The sequence below is a fragment of the Furipterus horrens genome, unplaced genomic scaffold (genome assembly GCF_987537825.1).
Source record: "Furipterus horrens unplaced genomic scaffold, mFurHor1.1.pri manual_scaffold_6, whole genome shotgun sequence".
NCBI lineage: Eukaryota > Metazoa > Chordata > Mammalia > Chiroptera > Furipteridae > Furipterus > Furipterus horrens.
Window position 1 is genome coordinate 80,482,217 of NW_028327176.1, and position 19,912 is coordinate 80,502,128.

At 38.6% G+C, this 19,912-nt stretch overlaps 1 protein-coding gene across 1 annotated transcript in view; it reads right to left on the reverse strand.

The window, feature by feature from the left end:
• The window catches only part of SLC9A2 (solute carrier family 9 member A2), a 117,984-nt gene that overhangs the window by 29,161 nt on the left and 68,911 nt on the right, over window positions 1-19,912 (reverse strand). The window contains exons 4-5 of the mRNA XM_090281874.1: window positions 11,050-11,267; window positions 10,424-10,626 (exon numbers count right to left, since the gene is read on the reverse strand). Of these exons, the coding sequence (XP_090138000.1) occupies window positions 10,424-10,626; window positions 11,050-11,267 (421 nt within the window). The remainder of the gene's footprint in view (window positions 1-10,423; window positions 10,627-11,049; window positions 11,268-19,912) is intronic.

The following is a 19,912-nucleotide window of genomic DNA, read 5'->3' on the forward strand; positions in this document are numbered from 1 at the left end:
ACATACACACATATCCACGCACACATTTTTTTAAATGAAGCCATTTGTTTGATACCATCCATCCAGCTTTGGGCATTTTTCAGCTTAACTTTAACTTTCTGAAGTGTGAATTGATTTTGACCAAATTTGGTATGACCCACATTTCTTTGTATTTGTGTCACTTTCAAAGTCTGCCACTTTGAAATAACATAGGAGGTAATAACAATTTTCCAATGAATATAAATTCTGTAATTTATAATTTATGTAAATAAAAATAGGTATAAATGTGGTTTACAATGATAGATTTCACTGAGTTCCAGATTTCATGAAGCTACTAGTTTAATAATAACTCCAGGAAATAAAATCAATGCAATTTTTAAAATGAAATAATGTGTTCTAAAGACATGAGCTATTGTTTCATGTGCTTTTTATTCTGTGACTATTCATTTAGTAAATAAAAAGAGAGTCCCTGGTATATGTAAATGTAGCACATAAAGATAAAGACACAGGACCTTCCCTAATCCCTACGCTGATTTCTTCCACTAGATGGATAAGCTAAAAATAGCACTGTCGCAAATAAAATGAAACTGATCAACTACAGGAAGCAAGTGCAGTCTGGTGCCCAGATCAACCCAAGTTTCTAAAACTTCAGCATATCTTATAATTAGTTTATAACTAATAAAATGTATTGATTATATGCAATGGCTTACCAACAGTGTCTTTTAAAGGTATATACTTGTTTAAACTGTTCCCCTTAGCAGTCACAGCTTCTCTCTTTGAATCATTTACAGTTGTCATGCCATGCTTAGTGGGAATTATTTGATAAATTCTGCCTTATTTCCTCTTTTCCCCTTCCTTCCTTTATCTGTTTTGGAAAATAGAGTATATGGCATCTGAGTGTCATATTAATTTCCCTAAATTGGATATTTTATTCCAGGAGCCTAGGTCTCTAGTTGAGAGAAATGGGGGGGCCGAATACCTTTGAGAAGACACATTGGAAAATTTCTAATTTAGGTCAGGAAAGCAACCTGATAAGGCCTAGAAAAATATCGCACTACTATCCATGTAGGTTCAAAAATAAAAAAATAAAAAAACTTAGACTTTCATCAAACCACTGCAAAACATATTTGCAAAGCCCAAGTAAAATTTTCATGTATTAAGTTGGCTTTAAACATGACACCTCACCTCATAGCAAGACCTGATGGAAGGGAATCATTTAACAGCATGACAGCAATGTGAGCTTTGTTTGCTACCTTGTTCCATGTCTGCTTTCCACTGCCCTGCACCCTTCTGTTCTCAGTACCATTTAAAAATAAAATAAAATAAAAACCTGTTGTATTAAATAATGGGCATTCTTTTGGTTTGTATTTTTGGAAGAAATTTATTTCTTTTTTATTCTCTTAGAATTAACTCTTCTTTTAAGAAATGGGGTGGTAGAAACCACCTTTATTTATTTCTTTGCTGATTTACCAGGTAATTTTCAGAAAAACTTGAAGAAACTATTTTATTAAAAAATACACCTATCATTGCTATTGTAGCCTATGTAAGCCTTCCTCTCTTTACAAATTTAATCAGAGAGATCATAAACCCAGTTGAACATACAATATTAATTAAGTGGATGAGAACTCTAAAAGTGTCCCATAGATGCCTATGCCCTTTCCTCCAGTCTCAGTGGTAAGTCCTCTGTTTCTCTTTCTTTCAGTACTTACCATAGAGCACAGTAACCTGCGGTCACGTGTCTGACTACCCTAAATCATGCTTCCCCTTACTGTGTCATCAGTGTTTCCCTCTGTACTATACCATCAGTATTCAGACATGCTGTCATGGCTCCCGCCTTTCAAAAACAGAAACAAAAACTTCCTTCAGCACATATTCCTTCTGGTTATTACCCTTTCCTCTTCCAGCCCACCACTGAATTGCCTGTGTCCCCTGTTCCCTGTTCCTCTCCTACCCTCTCCCTGGAATGCAGTCAGTCAGGGTTTCCTCCTCACACTGACTCTGAGTGCTCTCTGGAAGGGCCACTCAGCACCCTTGTCACCAAGTCACTGTCTCCAACTCTCCTCTCCCTGCCCACCTTGCCAGACCACCCAGCTGCATGGGTTGCAGTTGCTAGAAGCCTCTCCTTCCCAAACACTTTTTTTCCTTGACTTCAGAAAACTTTCTCCTGAGTTTTCTTCCACTTAACTCTTCACCTTTTTCGGTTTCCTAGGCTGGTTCCCCCAACAATTCTTTGATTTCTAAATATCAGTATGCCATCTTTTCTACATTCTTTTTGTACTCACACCGAGTAGTTTCTTCCAGACTCATGCTTTGAAAACCACCTATACACTGATGAATGTCAAGTTTCTATCTCCCACTCTGGCTTCTCCTATAAATTCTAGACCCATACACACAGTCACACATTCAACATCTCCATGGGTGTCTAACAGGGAAATATGCATGTCTAGAATGTAAACCAAACTCCCGTGGTATTAAATTATATATCACTTTCTTTTACCTATTTGCTCAGTCAAAAACCCTTGGTACTATCTTTTATTGTTCTTTTTTTCACATCTTAAATTATTCACTTACATTTTTTGTCTTAGAAAATAATCCTGATCATCTTGTTCATTTTATTATAGGATCAGAATAAATTTGTCTGAATTCCAGCATACAGGAGGGACCCCTAAAAAACCGTAAGTATCTTCTGGGGGGTGGGCCCCTTGTAGTACCGGCTTCCCCCACGAAGTGAGTATTCTAGGAAACCATCTGTATCAGTGTAGCAGCTATAGCATTGTTGTGAGAGGCTGAGTTCAGCTTCAGTGAATTTTTTTCGAAGACTCTTTCAATGTATTTGCTCATTTCATAATGGGTGATTTACAAGCATACCTACATACTCATGCTGAATATTCAGCAGTTTTTCATAAAAAATGGCATGATTCCCATGTCCCACCCTCCCTATTCACCCAGTCTCACCTGAAGTGACTTTTTTTGTTGTTTCCCTAGATGAAAAAAGTCCTCAGAGGGAAATGTTTTGCCAATGTGGAAGAGGTAAAACACAAAACAGCAAAAGCACTAAAAGGCATTGAAACTGATGAGTTCCAAAACAGTTTTTGAGCAGTAGAAAAAAAGTCTCGATGGATATATTGGACCAAATGTAGAGTACTTTGAAGGTGACTGAAGTTTAAAGATGTAAGAATAAATACACAATTTTTATAAATAAATTCCAGTATTTTTGTGTCCTCTCTTGTATAAAGATATAAAGCATATGATCATTTATTTAACAGATTAAAACTTATTTGAAGTTTCACTCAATGTCTATAAAATAGTGAACATCATCACTTCCACTGTGAAAGGCTAGGTCAGCAAGGACTTGATTGTGGGGAAGGCCACCCCACCACAGGTCATGAGTGTCCTGCACATTTCTAGGCCATTTTAAAGCTGCATTTGCAAGAAGCTAACTTGAGAAGTGAGGCAATGTTACCCTGCAGGCAAAGAGTGATGGACCTCAATCTGTCTTCTGCCTCTCAGATCTTAGAGCTAAGTAAACTGAGGCTCATAAAGGCTGCTAGCAGCTGGACCAGACTACCAACCCAGAGCCTTACTCCAACTTCTGTCCTGTCTAACACTGAACTCTAATTTTAGAACAAGAAACAGCTTACATTTTATATAACATTACCTGTGTTATTTAAAAGAAAATGAATTCACACATCCAAGAAATCAGACTTGTTCACCCATTCAATATTCCACAACCAAAGCTGTAATCTGGTAACATATTAATATGCTTCATAAAGCATCTACTTTCTGTAATTATCAATGTAATTCCAGGAATGTTAAAATTCTCATTGTAAATCTTGGTATCAAATAATAAACTACATGTCACATGGAATTCTATTTTTGAAGATAGTGCTAGCTGGATGGAAGAGCTCATCATATAAGAACTATTAAAATAAGGGGAAAGGCAGTTTAAATTTAATAATAGCTCCACCAAAATAAAAGTTGTTATTTGAAGAATGCATAACTCTTAATCAAAAGGCAGAATTTTATTATTAAAATTAATTATTTCTACCATGTTTTTAAACCCTTAAGTATCTCCTTCCAGGCTTCTTTCCTTGAGTTTCTTAATTACTGATCTATTCAGGAAAAAAAAAAAAATCCTTTAAAGAACATGTGTGCATTTGTGTGTTGTGCATGTGTGTATTAATACTCTCTTAAAAGTCAAGGGTGGGTAGGAGAATGAAAGGGAGAAAAAGTGGTCAGAGTGAAGGCACCGAACAATATTCATTAGTCTGTAATATGTGCAAACAGGAGAGTGAGGCAGACAACAGTGAAGGGAATATAGCAATAACTGTAGAACTACAGTAATTCCTCTTCCTCGTGGGCATCAAAGACAGCTTTGCCGGGTTTCCTTAACTTAATCAGAGGAGAAGACATGGAGTTTGCCTGCACTCCAACTACTGACCCCCAAGTACCCATCACTGAGGAATTCACTTTATATGTTTACAATACCAAATAAAGCCAATATATATAAACTATTCTGTTACCTCTGCTTTTTTCATTTGTGTATTAAAAACTTTGTTAATCAAATTTAAATATTGAGGCAGCTGGTATTCATTCAAAGTGAAGTGGGTCTGTCAGCTTTGAATATGGGGAATAAAATGAGTATGAAACTTCACTTATGTCTTTCAGCTGAGTTACAATTCCAAAAAGTCAAAATATTATGTGTGCAATAATGATGCATATTTATATTAATCACCTACACACATTCAATGAACAATAGTATACATTTTTGTAATACTTTTCCCTTTTTCCTATGCTGGTTTGTGTTCTCATTGTAGAAATGTAATTTTATGTCCGTTGAATATAATAACTTAAAAAAGTAAGCCTGTGTTTTGTATGTCCTCTCCTGAATTACATCTCCTATTAGGTCATTTTATTGTATTTTACAAATGCACATGCCCTGATATTGTGTGAAGGAGGCTGGTTTTCATTGCAGATCTCTGAGAAGCACTTGTGTAGACAGTAACAGCTGACATATTTAACTCCAAAAGACCTGGTTTCTAGTTACACTAGACTGACATGACTCTATTATCGTATTTGGCACTAAGTGCTAAGAGCACGGACAGGAGTCTGAGCATGACTCCCAGGGCTCGCCATGGGTGGTGGGACAAGGCAGCCACCTAGGAGGGACAGTGAGTCACTCCCCTACCTGACTTTCCCCTTAAGCAGGATGCTCTGTGATGCTCCTAAGAAATGAAAATGCTCAAGGCAAAATGGATTCACTTCAAAATTTTGCCTTGGGTGAAGTGTGAGAGCAGCAAAATGATTGACTTACAAGGATCCTATAAATATCACACACAGTAAAGAGATGAAGGCAAAGAAATCAGCTCTCTTCTACACTCAGGTGTCTCTCTAAGTATAAGAAGGGGATTCAAACCAACATGGAATATGTGAACCAAAACTAGTATGTATAACTGTAACTGAAAATGTTACTAACCATAACCTGGTTAATAATGTCTTCTCTAAGTGAAGTCAATATAGCTCAATAATCCCAAGCTTTTCTAGAGTTAGTCTTAGGCTCAACTTCAGCTGCCATCATTTACTAGTGTGTGACATCAGAACATTCTGTTTTCCCTCTTTGAGCCTCACTGGTGTCTTTCTCAAAGGTTTGTGTTGAGGATGAAATGAGGTCATGCCTACAAGAAAGCCTTTGTCTGAGAGCCTCCCACAAGGAAGTGATCAGTGATGGGTGGTGCTGGCATCACAAAAATGCTGATGACAAAGACAATGAGAAAAAGTTGCCATCACTTAACTTAGGAGAGGGTCTTCCAGGGCATCCTTCTCCAGGACTCCTTAGATAGGACAACCCATTGTCCCCAGTGTTGGGAGGTATAAATGAATGAAGGGTTGAAGTGCTTTTTAGAGAACTGACTAAAAAGATGGAGGAGAAGCTCACTGTGTTGCAATATTGAGCACTTACCATACACTTTGCATTCTACTAGGACTTTATTTAGAGTTAAGACCAAACTGATTTTGACTCCCTACTGTATCTTTTAATAGCTATGCAAACTTGGGAAAAGTACTTAACCTCAGTTTTAGTGTCTCAGTTTCCTCATCTATAAAATGAGAATAACAGAAGTGACTCCTTCTCAAATTCTCTGCCATAGAATTGTTATGAGGACTAAATGAGTTAATATGAAAGGTGTTTAGACCTAGAAAGCATTTTGTGACTAAATGGTAATCAAAATTTTCTTAATAAAATAAACTATCTCCCATTTTTTCCTTCTTTGCCACTTATCCCTCTCTACAGCCTCCTTGGTTGCTTCTCTGTCCTCCTCAATGTTTTAAGACAGGCTACTCCAGAGTTCAGTTCCTGGTCATCTCTTTTGGTTTCACTGATATATATTTCCACTCCCTTGGCAATTACTTCTAGTTCCATGGCTTCAAATACCAGCTCTTTGATAATGACTGAGTTATTTCCTGAAACTCAGACTCATAGTATCCTGCAATTTATAATTCCATTTACAGGTCTAATAGCCATCCCTAATCCAGTGTGCTTATCACTCAACCACCGACCTCCCACTAATATCTCCTCAACCCACTGCCTTCCCACTCTCACTGGAGGGCAAGTCTGTCAGAAAGACAGACTTGCTGTTTGTCTAGCTGATTAGATCCAAAACCTGGAGTCCTCCATGACTCCTCTCTCCTTCACACCCCATGTCTAACTCATCAGGAGACCCTGTAGGTTTCACCTTCAAAATGCATTTGAGGCTCTCACCTCATCTCACCATCTGTATATGGCAAGCACACTGGTCTTGCTTGAGGACAGCACTGGCCTCCATGCTGCATTTCCCATTTCTTCCCTTCATTTAACAGTCTGTCCTCACATTAGCCAGGGCAACCTTTTTATAAACTAAGTCCTCTAAAATCTGGAACAAGACAAGGATGCCTACTCTCACCACTCTTATTTAACAGTTCTAGAAGTACTAGTCAGAGAAACCAGGCAAGAGAAGGAAATAAAGGGCATCCAAATTGGGAAGGAAGAAGTTTTAAGTGTCACTTTTTGCAGATGACAATAAACAAATACAGTAAAGTTGCAGGACAAAAAAACCAATGTACAAAAATCCACTGCTTTCCTATATACTAACAGTGAAGCTTAAGAAAAAAATGAAAAAAAAAATCATTTTGCAATTGCAACAAAAAGAACAAAGAAATAAACTTTACAAAGGATTTGAAGAACCTGTATACTGAAAACTACAAAGCACTATTAAAAGAGATTGAAAAAGACATGATGAAATGGAAGTATATTCCATGTTCATGGAATCAGCATAGTTAAAATGGCCATATTACTCAAAGTAATATACAGATTTAATGGAATCCCCATCAAAATCCCAATGTCACTTTTTAAAAGAAATAGGACACAAAAGTAATCAGATTTGAATGGAACCATAAAAAGACCCCAAATAGCCAAAGTGATCCTGAAAAAAAAACAAAAACAAAAACAAAGCTAGAGGTATCATACTACCTGACTTCAAATTATACTACAGAGCTATAACAGTCAAAACAGCATGGTATTGGCAGAAAAACAGACAAAAAGACCAACGGAACAGAATTGAGAGCCCAAAATAATGCCACATGTACATGGGCAAATAACTTTGACAAATGAGCCAAAAGCACAACAGAGAAAAGAAAGCCTTTCCAATAATGGTGCTGGGAAAATTGGAAAGCCACACACAAAAGAATGAAACTAGATTACAGTTTGTTCCCATGTACAAGAATTAATTCAAAATGGAACAAAGACCTAAATATACAATCTGAAACAGTAAATTACATAGAAGAAAACATAGGTACTAAACTTATGGACCTTGGTCTTCAAGAACATTTTTATGAATTTGATCCCAGAGGCAAAGAAAGACAGAAATAGATGAATGGCACTATATCAAACTAAAAAGCTTCTGCACGACAAACGAAACCAACAACAAAACTAAAAGACAAACAACCAAATGGGAAATGATATTTGCAAACAACTGCTCTGATGAGAAGTTAATATCCAAAATATGTAAAGATCTCATACAACTCAACACCAAACAATCCAATTAAAAAATGGGCAGAGAACCTAAAGAAACACCTCTTCCAAGAAGATATACAAATGGCTAACAGATATATAATGTTTAACTTCACTAGATATTAGGAAAATTAAAATCAAAACTACAATCAGATACCACCTCACATCTATTAGGATGACTGTTATCAACAAGACAGGTAATAATAAGAGTTGGGAGGTTACAGAGAAAAAGGTTCCTATTCACTGCTGGCAAGAATGTACATTGGTACAGCCACTATGGAAAACAGTATGGCACTTCTTCAAAAAATTAAGAATAGAGTTACCATGTGACCCAGAAATCCCTCTTCTGGGTATCTACCTCAAAAAACTAAAGAACATTTATTTGCAAAGATATATGTACCCCTATATTTATTGCAGAGAAGGAAAACTCTGACTCCAAAAAACTTCCGCTGCCTTGCAGCATACCTCTTCAGGGGAAAGGCTAAGGGAGTAAACCCCGACAGAAAATCCGGAGCCGGAGTCCCTAAGGCGGTTTGACGTTGTAGTCAACACCGGCAACTCCTGCGGCGCACCTGAAGCCAAGCTGTATTGACTCCGTCTTTCCCTTGGACCCTTCAGCTGCGAAGAGAGGGGGGGTCTGCTGCATGGGCAACAGCAGACCCTCCATATCACCCTGCCCAGGCTCTGTAGCTTCAGCTTCACTGGAGAGGACACTCCAGCGTCATCGCGAGATGTCGATTCAACACGGGAGGAGACAGATACCGTGTCACTCCCGAGTCGGACTGCACAGCCATTCTCGGCGGTGCAGATAGACTCTTAAGAAGCTACACCATCGTCTCTCTCGAGACGGACGGCTGCCAACGATTCAAAGTGGCCAAGACATGGATACAAGTAAAGAGTCCTTCAACAGGGGTATGGATAAAGAAGATGCAATACATACATACTATGGATTACTACTCTGCCATAAGAAAAGATGCAATAGTACCACTTGCAACAACATGGATGGACCTTGAGAATATTATGCTAAGTAAAATGTCAGTCAGAGAAAGCTAATAACCATATGATTTCACTCATATGTGGGATATAAAAACTGAAACTCATAAACAACAGGCAACAGTATGGTGGCTATCAGAGGGAAAGGGTCAATGGGGATAGTAAAGGGTAAAGGGGGCAAAATATATGGTGACAGAAGATGACGTGACTTTAGATGGTGGGCACACAATACAATATACAGACCATGTATCATAAAAACATACAAATGAAACCTGTATGAACTTATTAACCGATGTCACCCAATAAATTTAATAGAAAAACAATGTAAGTCAAGACACATCATGCTTCTGCACAAAACCTTGTGATGGCTCCCATTTCCCTTAAAGAAGAGCTAAAAGGCCTGGCATGACTCCAGAATCTTCCTCACCTAACTTCATTCCATTTCCCTCCAGCCAAACTGGCCAAGAGCACCATGCTTGTGGACCTCTGTTCATTAGTCCCATTTGTTTGGAATGTTCTTCAGCTTGGCTATTTCCTTCATCCCCACAAGCCTTTGCTCAAATGTCAATGTTTTCATTGTTGCCTTCTATAATAATTCTATTTGAAATCATAACCCCCCACACTACTCCAATTTCACCATACCTGACTTCTTATTATAAAATATCTTTCACCTCCTACCACACTCTCTAATTTACTTACTTACTATGTTTACTGTCCAGGGTCTGCCATCTTCCCTAGAATGAAAACTTTCCAGGGACAAGGCTAGTTCTGTATTAGTTCACTCAGAGATCCTAAGCTATTAAGGCATTGTCTGGAAGACAGCAAGAGACCAATACATATATATTAAGTGAATATCCACAAAATATAATCTCCTGGGGGCTGGCCTGTTAACTTAAAGAGACTGGCGAACTTGCGAAGTCAGGATCCTGACACAGGCCCATGTTCTGCCTGCCATAATTTATTTTCCTGACATTAAACTTGTATTGACTCATCCCAGCTTTCAAAGGACACACTGTTTAGTGGTCAACTCATGTCAAAAAGATGTTAAAAGGACATCACACAACTAGCATTTAGTGCATACATGTACTGGGTCAGAGAGTGAGACAAATGGCAAAGATTAGAAAATGCAGTTCAGAAGTTTCCAGTAGTAACTTTAGATCACTTAGCTGAGTGTCCTTGAATACTATATCCTCTGTGTGTGCCAGGTGACTAGGCTGGACTCTCTCAGGCCCTTGCACAATCCAGTGACACAAGAAAATATCACTTTTACTAATATCATAGTACCCAAGCTTCAACATATCTTTGCAAAGTTGCATCTTGTAAATAAGTTTATTATGATAGTCTGAAAGATCTGGTTTCCTTCTGGTGAAGGCAGAGACTTTGCTGGGAGAAAGAAACTCTACTCACCAGAACGAAGACAGTAAAGAATATGACGACGATTGCAGCTGTAATGAAGAGATTTTTCCGGGGAAACACAGCGGCAGGAAGGAGAAACACCAGCGCAAAGCATATGGCCCCTCGGAGCCCTCCATAGGCAATGATGAACTGATCCTTAAAGGTCAGCGGAATCGTCCGGAACCAGTTAATGGCCTGAGTTAGTACAAAAACACCTGAGAAGGAAAACGGAACCAAAGAAAACAGACTGTGTAAGGCCAAAATGTGTAAACACAAAGACTAGTTTCTGTGTTTTTGTGACAGGGGAAGGATTTAAGAATAAGCCCCAAGGAAAATGTCCCCATTTTTCTCTGCCTTACTCATACTACTAGGCCCTTGGGTAAAAGACAATGTGTTAAAAATGGGACTTAGAGGAGCCAAGAAGTTCAATTTGACTTATAACAAAGGCCTGAAGATGCTTGTGGAAGAAAAAAAGAGATCAGGAAGAGGGAGAAGAGAAGAAAGAGGACAAGCAAGAGAAAGAAAGGAAGACCAGGAAGATTAAGTAGCAGCAGCAACAAAGGGGAGGGGTGGCAAGAAGAAAGCCCCACTCCTTCAGTGAGCCAGTGAATGTTCATTTGGGGCAACGTGCTCATTACCCAGTGCACGCCAGATCAGACAGAAGGCCAGGGTGAAGCAGACAAAGGCCCAGTTCCACTCGTGGTTCTTCCCAACAGTGGACACGCCCATGAAGATGAAGATCAGGGTCTCGCTGACACTGCTCAGCATCTTCATGAAATACTTGATGGTCGTGTAAGACTTTTGAGATACATTTTCTTCCACATAGTTATTCATGGTCATTGCACAAGCAGTGATTCTGCAAGAAAAGATACAGCTTCTATTTAAATATGACAATGATGCTAATCAAAATATGAGTCAGCACTTAAGAGTTAAATATGACCCACCCTTCTGCCCATGACCACATTATCAATTGATTTTTATAATTGAATGTGATTTGTATCCTTGGAAACCCTACTGTCTCTGGAGGTCTTCATCGATACCCATGGTTTGAGCTACTGAGCTTCACCCAGCTTTCCCCACAGCTCTTCCTACTCCAGTTCCACATTATCAAAGGTCTGTGGACATTGGCACCAAGAGCTATCCTGTCAGCATCACACACACACACACACACACACACACACAAGCCCATAATAAATTCAAAACCCATTGTCTTCATATAAAACCAGTTCCGTCTTCTCTATTCCTCTCATGCCTAAAATGCTAAGCTATTGCCTGAAATCCTCTACTTGAAACTGAGGTTGCATTCAACTTCTCTGCCACACCTCCTCATCACTGCACACACATCCCCACTTCTTTTCTATTCCTCGTTTTGAGTATCACTTGGTCTCAATCTCTCTCAATCTCTCTCTCTCTCTCTCTCTCTCTCTCTCTCTCTCTCTCTCTCTCTCTCCATATATGTGTGTGTGTATATATATCCTGATGCCTTAGTTCTCGGTCTCATTTCTACTTATCTACTATATCCACTTCTGAGAAATTTTAAATGTGTCACTAGGCTCTGAGAATTCCTAAATGAAAGAAACTCTTTAGCTTGTTTTTCCTAGCAGTTCCAAAACTCTGTGACCATACTATATTTATTTTTAATATAGTACCTTTGTACACTCTGGTAAAGGAAGGGCTCTGGTATCAGCTCCTAAATTGAGCTCCTGAGGCTCTTTCTTAGTAGACAATTCCAGTTTCACCTCCTACCCTCTCTCCACTCAGCAAAGGCAATATGCCTTAACAGTCTGTAATTTCCCAAACATGCCCTGCTCTTTGCTGTCTTTTCACCTCACTTTACACATATGCTTCTCTCTGCCTGGAATGAAACACTTGACCAACTCAAATGCCACCCATAGAGGAAAATTTAGTATAAGCTGGATGATAGCTTATGCTGGGACCTATGTGAAGAGACACAGTTACTATGAAGCACCAGAAAGACTTCATTATCAGAGGGTGTTGTAGAATGTAATAGGACAGAAGGCAAGTCAATTTCTACCATCCACTGAGTGATATAACTCTTTAACCAACTGCTGGTCACGATCTATTAAGTTTCCTGCATTCTTACACCTTTAGAGTTGTAACGACCCTACATGCACCCTCACACACAACCAATGCACAAAGTCCTCCTTACCCTGAGAAAATCTCTGCTGTTTTAGGAAAAGTCTCCTCACTGTGAACACAGGATAGGCAGAAGAATGAAAACCTCAGGGTTCTCTGAGTTAAGGCTTAAACAGGTAACCCTGAACATATTTCATTGCAAGGAACAAACCTGTCCTTATATAAAAGACATGCATATTTATTTTTGTGCCCCAATATTAAAACAAAACAAAAATCTCACCAGCCAAGGACCATGTATTTAGCCCCCAGAATAAGCAGGTCTTTATTGTAGATTTATGTGCATGAGAAATACATAATTAATGTTGTTCCCAAAAGAAAGAGTGCCTTATTAAATAGGCTAACGAAATTTGGCCACCATAAACACATAGTAAAGCCTGTGAATAGCTGAGGGCCTATATAATAATACTCAGTGTTTATGGCACCTCTACTCTGTCTGTGCCAGGAACTGTGCAAACAGCATGAATTATATTAGTTACATCTCATAATAAACCTCTGGGGCAAATTCTGTTATCATTCCATTTTATAGATGAGAGAATAAAGGCAGACAGAGATTCATTTACTGAAGATTTCACTGCTAATACATGGCATTGCCCGGATCTTAACCCAGGAGGTCTGACTAAAGCCAACACTGTTAATTGCCCCTCATTCTTTCCAAACTCTGCGTGGACCTGTTTATCTATGAGGTGAGAAAGGTCTTCCTCCCCTGCCAGACCATTTCTCTTCCTTTCTCAATAACAAGACTGTCTGTATTAGTCTCCTATGGCTGCTACAAAAATTACCAAGAACTTAGTGATTGTTACAAAACAAGTTTATCATCTTACAATTCTGGCTCAGAAGTCTAAAATCACTGTTACTGGGCTAAAATCTAAGTTCCAACAGGGCTATGTTCTTTCTGGAAACTCTAGGGGAGACTCTGCTCCTTGCCTTTTATAGTTACTGGAGGCAGCTCACAGTCCTTGACTTGTCGTTGCAACACTCTGGCCTCTGCCTTCCAGTTCCCATCTCCTCTAACTCTGACCCGTTGCCTTCCTCTCATCAGGATCCTTGTGATGTCATCAAGTACACCTGGATAACCCAGTTTCACATCCCCATCTCAAGATCCTAACTTAATCACATTGTTAAAGTCCCTTTTTCCAATTAAGATAAATAGTCACAGATTTTGAAGAGGAGAACCTTTGGGAGACATTATTCAGCTGATCACACTTAGAGCTGGCATTCACCTCCCTTGCAGTAGTGGCCACAACCAAGTGTAGGCCCCCGTGTGGGTGTGGCAGAGATGATCACATGTTCTTGGTGACAGAAATTAGCAGGAGCTCTGTCACACTGACTTGGCAAGAGAGACTGGCACCTCCACCAGCCAGGAATAGGGACTGAGAGCAGTGAAAAGTGGCATCTCTCTGAGTGAGCCTGCAGGGGGCGCCTTGTCAGCCCCTCCCGAATATAAACGGTTGGCTAACTACATATTTTGGGTTAATTTTTCTTAAACTAGACTTTAAAAAGCAAGATTTACCCAATACAAAATAATGATGGCAAAAGCCAGAATTAATTAAGAATCTGAATCATCACATGTTTTATAAAGAAAAGACAGACATACACAGCAACACAAACTACTAACCCTTTCTGAAATGTAGTCGTTGAAAATTTGTAAAAAAAACAATTATAATGGCCATATCACTTCTTGAAGTTCTCTAATCCTATGCTAAAGATGGTTCCAAATGATTTTTATTATAAAGCATTTAACCTTAGAGACAAACTTGGAGAATAATAAACACCAAAATACCCACTACCCAGCTTTTTCCAATCATTTTCTTAAATAAAACATAAGCTAGAGAATTAAAAATCCTACATTTCTTGTACCAACCCTCTTTCACTCTATCCCTCTTGACCTTAATTTTTTTTTTGCTTATTCTTCAAAAATAAATTTTAAAAGGCTGAAGAATATTGGTTTTTGAATGTGCTAAATGCTTCCTTCTGAAATCATGTTCACATCAGTCACTGAGACAAATGTGAATCAGGCAAAGAGTAATTTTTAGTTTATTATGTAAGCAATTTAACAGAAATTTCTATTCTGAAGTAATTGGAAAAAATGCAGCTTTGGTGTAGGAATTAAAAAAAATGAATTTTACATGAATGTCCACAGGATCCATTTCCACTGCTTTGTATCCTTAACAGGACACCAGAAGAGATTCTCATGCCTGCCAGACACCTCACTGTAACTTAATTCTGCTTCCTTCCAGCAGAGGTGAGATACTGGAGGGAGAAGTACACCTTTGGCAGGTTCCAGAGGCTTCAGCACTGGGTGTGCCCTATTCAGGAAGTGTGGGCACATCTGTGACATGGATGCATCATGTGGGCTGGGGACAAATGTTCCAAACATCCCTGTTCTGTTCCATCATGTACAGCTTACTGCACAAGGTTTCTCAAGCAAAGATCAGGAGGTACTTTCATTGCAAAGACCTGAAGTCAAACCACCTCACTTCGGTAACATTTTAAAAACAAATGAGCTAGTCTCCTTCCATTTAGGGAGGAAAACACAAATAGTCTACCAGGAATAGAGAAAAGTAAACTGTCTGTCCCCTTCATGGATCATCTACAGCTGATACTCTTAAATGTCACCACAAATCTGAGTCAGCTTCATTTTTCTAAAGCAGAAAAAACTTATAGTGCCGGGGAATGCTACAGGCTGTTGTCTGACTGTCCTCAGCCTTACTGGGTTTGAAGTATGTGGCCAGGAGTGTCTTTGGGTGCAAGGTCACGTCACAGCATATCACAGTAGCACTGCAGATGACAAAGAAATGAGTTTCTTTCTCCATCCTGTAAACACATGAGATTTCATGCCTAAAGTCCACAGCTTCTCACCTCCATTCTTAATCTCAATTTGATAGTATGAACAATATAATACTAATCTAAATAGACTTATTACATTTCAATAAATTTTAGTCGAATTTCTTAACTATAAAAATCCTTCAAATATATAGCTATTGGCATTTGGTACTCTCAATATGACCTTACTTTTACTAGCTTGCATCATTAAATCATCTTTGCCCCCACCTTCCATGTATGCCTCTCTTTCCTAATCTCCATATTTGGTTAATATGATTGTGAATAACAATTTAGTATCAACCAACACTTTCTTAGCATCTACTCTGGGTCAAGTTCTGTGTTACAGTCTAGGAAGATGAAAGCAAATAAGACACACTTCTCCTTTTGAGAGTTCACAGTCTAAGATGAGAATGAGTCATAAGAGATCATTGCAACAATACTGCAAGCGCTACAAATGGGGAATGGCAAGCATGCTTCGGGACTGCAGAAAAGGACATTGCTACTTCTGCCACAAAAGGGAAGGGCATACATTTGAGCAAAATCTTCCCAGATAAGTAAAGAGCTCACCAAGTAGAAAAAAGAGGGAACTAAGTCAAAGAAAAGAAGAGGTCATATGCAAAAGCATGAAAGAAATAAACCAACAGGTTGGTACATTTGGGGAACTGTGGAGTGATTGTGTTAGCTGGAGGAGAGGAGATGAGGATAAAAACATTTATGGGCCAGATAATAACTAAAGACACTGTTATATGTTATGTTTAGGAATTTAAACTTTATTCTATAGGCTGGAGGAAAAATGAGAGATTATATCTTTGATAATATAATTAATATATATTACATTAATATATATTATATATAATTAATATATATTCAAAGCACAATGGAAGTTTTATGAAGAAAAATTAAATGTCATCAGTGCTTAGCATAGATCTTGCATGTCATTAATGTGTTTTGAATCTATGATTGTATGGATACATAAATGCATTGTTAATAGGAATGATGGTATAGTATGAACAGATTTGTATTTTAGAAAAATAATTCAGAAGGATATATGGAGGACATTTTTGGAGGGACATGAACCTAGACCTTAGAATCAATTAGTTTCCTGTAATGGTGTGTCATTTTGTTTTCAAAATCTGGGGCAGCACCTGGCCCACATAACCTTCCAAGACATGGCCATGTTTTGACAGGTATTAGGTTCCATTCCATGGAACCACATGTGTAAGGTACATATAGAATTCACTGGTGTATTATGCCTTGTTATTATCTTGCCTCACATTACATGTTAACATAAATGTATGGTGATTATCATCAATTTAGAGACAAAGAAGCTAAAGCACTATAATTAGTGGCTTTTGCATTCACCAGCAATTTGAGGTTTTCTTCATCACTCTGTCATTCCAAAGTCAGCATAGAAAAAATTCAGGCTAGCTAATACTATCTCAACAGTTTTTGCAAGGGGTGGTGTTGAAGGGAGGGAGGTGGGGTCAGACTTTCTATTTAGATGATCTGTCATTTGACTGTTTTCTGAAATGAAAATTCCAACAAAAACTTATTTTCTATAGGATTGTATGTCTCCGCCCTAGCAGTCAATGTAGCTGGCCTTCTATGGATGTTCACTTCCTATGGATGGCTGCTTTGCGAGAGCAGAGGCTGGTGTTCAGCCATGCTTAGCATGGTTCTTTGCATGTCATGGTACTGAGTGAATGTTCTACTCCTGGCTGAGTCTAGTTTAATGAAAATCCACATCCTTCATCTACATGGTCATGATCTGTTTAATCAAAGGGACCAGGCATCAATATGTAAGGTAGGCAGTGACAGCAGGTTTCTAGTTGTGCAGATAAAAATATATATGCTGTCTGTGTTAATTTGGTTTATAAGTAATAATTGCTTTTACTTTTTTTCAAGATGATCAATTCTGTAATTTCTATTCCCATGTAAGGAAACTTTTTCTGTAATCTGGACTGCTTAGAATTAAAGTTATTTTGCTCCCATTCCATATCTGTGTGTGATCTTTAAAAGTACAGAATCAATTGCAAGAAAATACAACCCAAATACCATTTGCACACTCTCAGTAAAGACTTTGCCAAGGATGAAAGCATACTCTGCTAATCAGAGCATTAGCAACGAAGAACAATTAAAAAGTTTTCTGAGGGGAGGAGGAAGGGGGTTAATGGGGGGAAAAAGGGGAAGGGTTTAGTCAAGGAACAAGTACAAAGGACCTATAGACATGGACAACAGGATGGGGATTGACTGTGGGAGTTGGGGGTGGGGTGGGTGGGGCAGGGAAGAGCAATAGGAGAACAACTGGGACAACTATAAGTGAATACAATAAAAAAGAGATGAATAATAAAGCTTTCTCTGTATTGATTAAAGCCAGGTGTTAGGTGACTCAGGGTACTTTTTATGTCCTCAGAATAAATTAATTATTCCATGATATGAATTTACTACACAGTGGTTTGCCTCCTCCAGCAAACTAGACAGCCAGGAAACAGTGAGTTTGACATATGAGAAAAGGTAAGAAAAAATTGTTTTTAAAGGAGGATCCAAGCATAAACACTGAAGAACCCTTCTTAAACTTAAAAAAAATTTAAACTATTATAAATGCTTGATTTTTCACGTAGTCATGCCCGTTTCATGAATTTTCCACATCTTTTGTTTTTTTCTCCTTGAGATGCTTTCAATTCAATTAAGCTGTTTAAAGATCACTTATTGGAAACTAAAGCAGTCATAGTTTTGTGGAGAGAGAATATAAAGGGTCACAGTCATTGTCAAAAGTGTAATAAAATGCAAAGCGTCAGGAAGCCCATGGAGCCCACTGCTCTAGCTGGGGATGTGGACAAGGTCCTGAGAGGCAGGAAGACTGAGCAAAGGCCCTGACAGTGAATGAAGTTACTGTCTGGAGAACTGGTGTGTCCTGAGGGAGAGCTGCCAGTGGGTCCTGGGTTTGAGACATGGCCTCCATGACCCTGCACCAAATAAACACGCAGAACAATTTCAGGATTCAGTATGAACACTGGAAACACCAGCAAGAGACCCAACTTTCTGGCAGAGTAAAACTCTCACTGCTTTTGCTATTCCCAGCAAGTATATCAGAGCAGTGTGACTAAAAGTATGGTGTGTAGGTGACATAATTACTAGAAATCCTTGGAGAAACATAAATGCCTGGCCCCCATCCCAGACCTATGGAATCAGAATCTCTAGCTTGGGCCTGGGATTCTGTATAAAAAATCTTCGCAGGTGATTCCTATATACATCAAAGTTTGAAGAAAGCAAGTGAAAGCATATGCAGAAGGTACAGGGGAGGAAGAATAAATGAGAATAAGAGCTGAAACTTGAGTCAGTTTATTTGAAATTTTATTGGAGAGGGAAAATAGGGGCTAACATGAGATTTGAGGACTCTCGTGGATTTAATTTCACTTTGCCACATATATTCCCTTCTCTTCTCTTAATTTTCATTATTCTCTTGCCTGCACTGGAATACAGGCATCTTCACTTATTTCTTTCCTAACTAAGTCTCTGCCAAGGCACTTTCACCCCCCTACCCAAACAGCAATTCCTCTGTCCTGGGCATCTAGTGAGCTGAGCCCATGACTTTCAGCTTTTATCTCTGAGTACTAGGAAACTGTTGTCAGTTTTATTGTGATGGTGTAAAAAAGTTTTGGACGCTCTCCAGTCATGTATCCATTTTAGAACATGTGCACAATTTGGTCACCTCTCTGCTTGAAGCTTCCAAAGATTCTTGATGGCTTACAGACCAAAACAGACCAAGACTAGGCATCCATCCACTTTTCTCACCACCCATGAGTGCATTCCTGGGCTGTGGCAGACATTTCACCTTGGAGCCTGTGGTCACTCTGCTGCATCTGCTCAGATGTCCTCTCTTTAATCACTAAGGCTCAGCTCAGGCACCACCAGTACCATCACCATTGTACTGTACTATGAAGAACTGAGTTGTCCTTGATAACTTGTATCAACATGTGTGAGGAGAGATTTGGAGAGACTGAGGAGCTTTAACAATCTAGCCCTGCTCATCTTCAACATGGAGTATTAAATTTCACTTCAGACCTTTTTTGTTTTCTCCATCAAAAATCAAGTATCTTTTTGAGGTAACCTAGAATAAAGCTACTTGGAAATGACACACCTAAGAAGCAACCAGAAACCTTTGGTGAAAAAGACCCCAAATTATAGCATTTGATTCTTTCGCTCTTAAAACAAATCTATAAAATGAATTTCACAAAATGAAACATGGTTATGGTAGCATTTACTATGGTAGCTATTTTTGATTTTTATATTGTGTTTTTAAGAACTATGAAGTATTCCATATGTTATTTCTTGCATTCTTAACATACCATAATATATCTAACTACAAACTGTGAAGCTGAATTTTATATGACTCATGTAATTGTGAATTTGTGGACTGTATAAATTATATTTCCCATACAGACCATAACATATAGGCTTTACCGATCTTCTGTTAGTCTTCAGACCAAATTCAGACAAAAAAGAGATTAAAATAACATC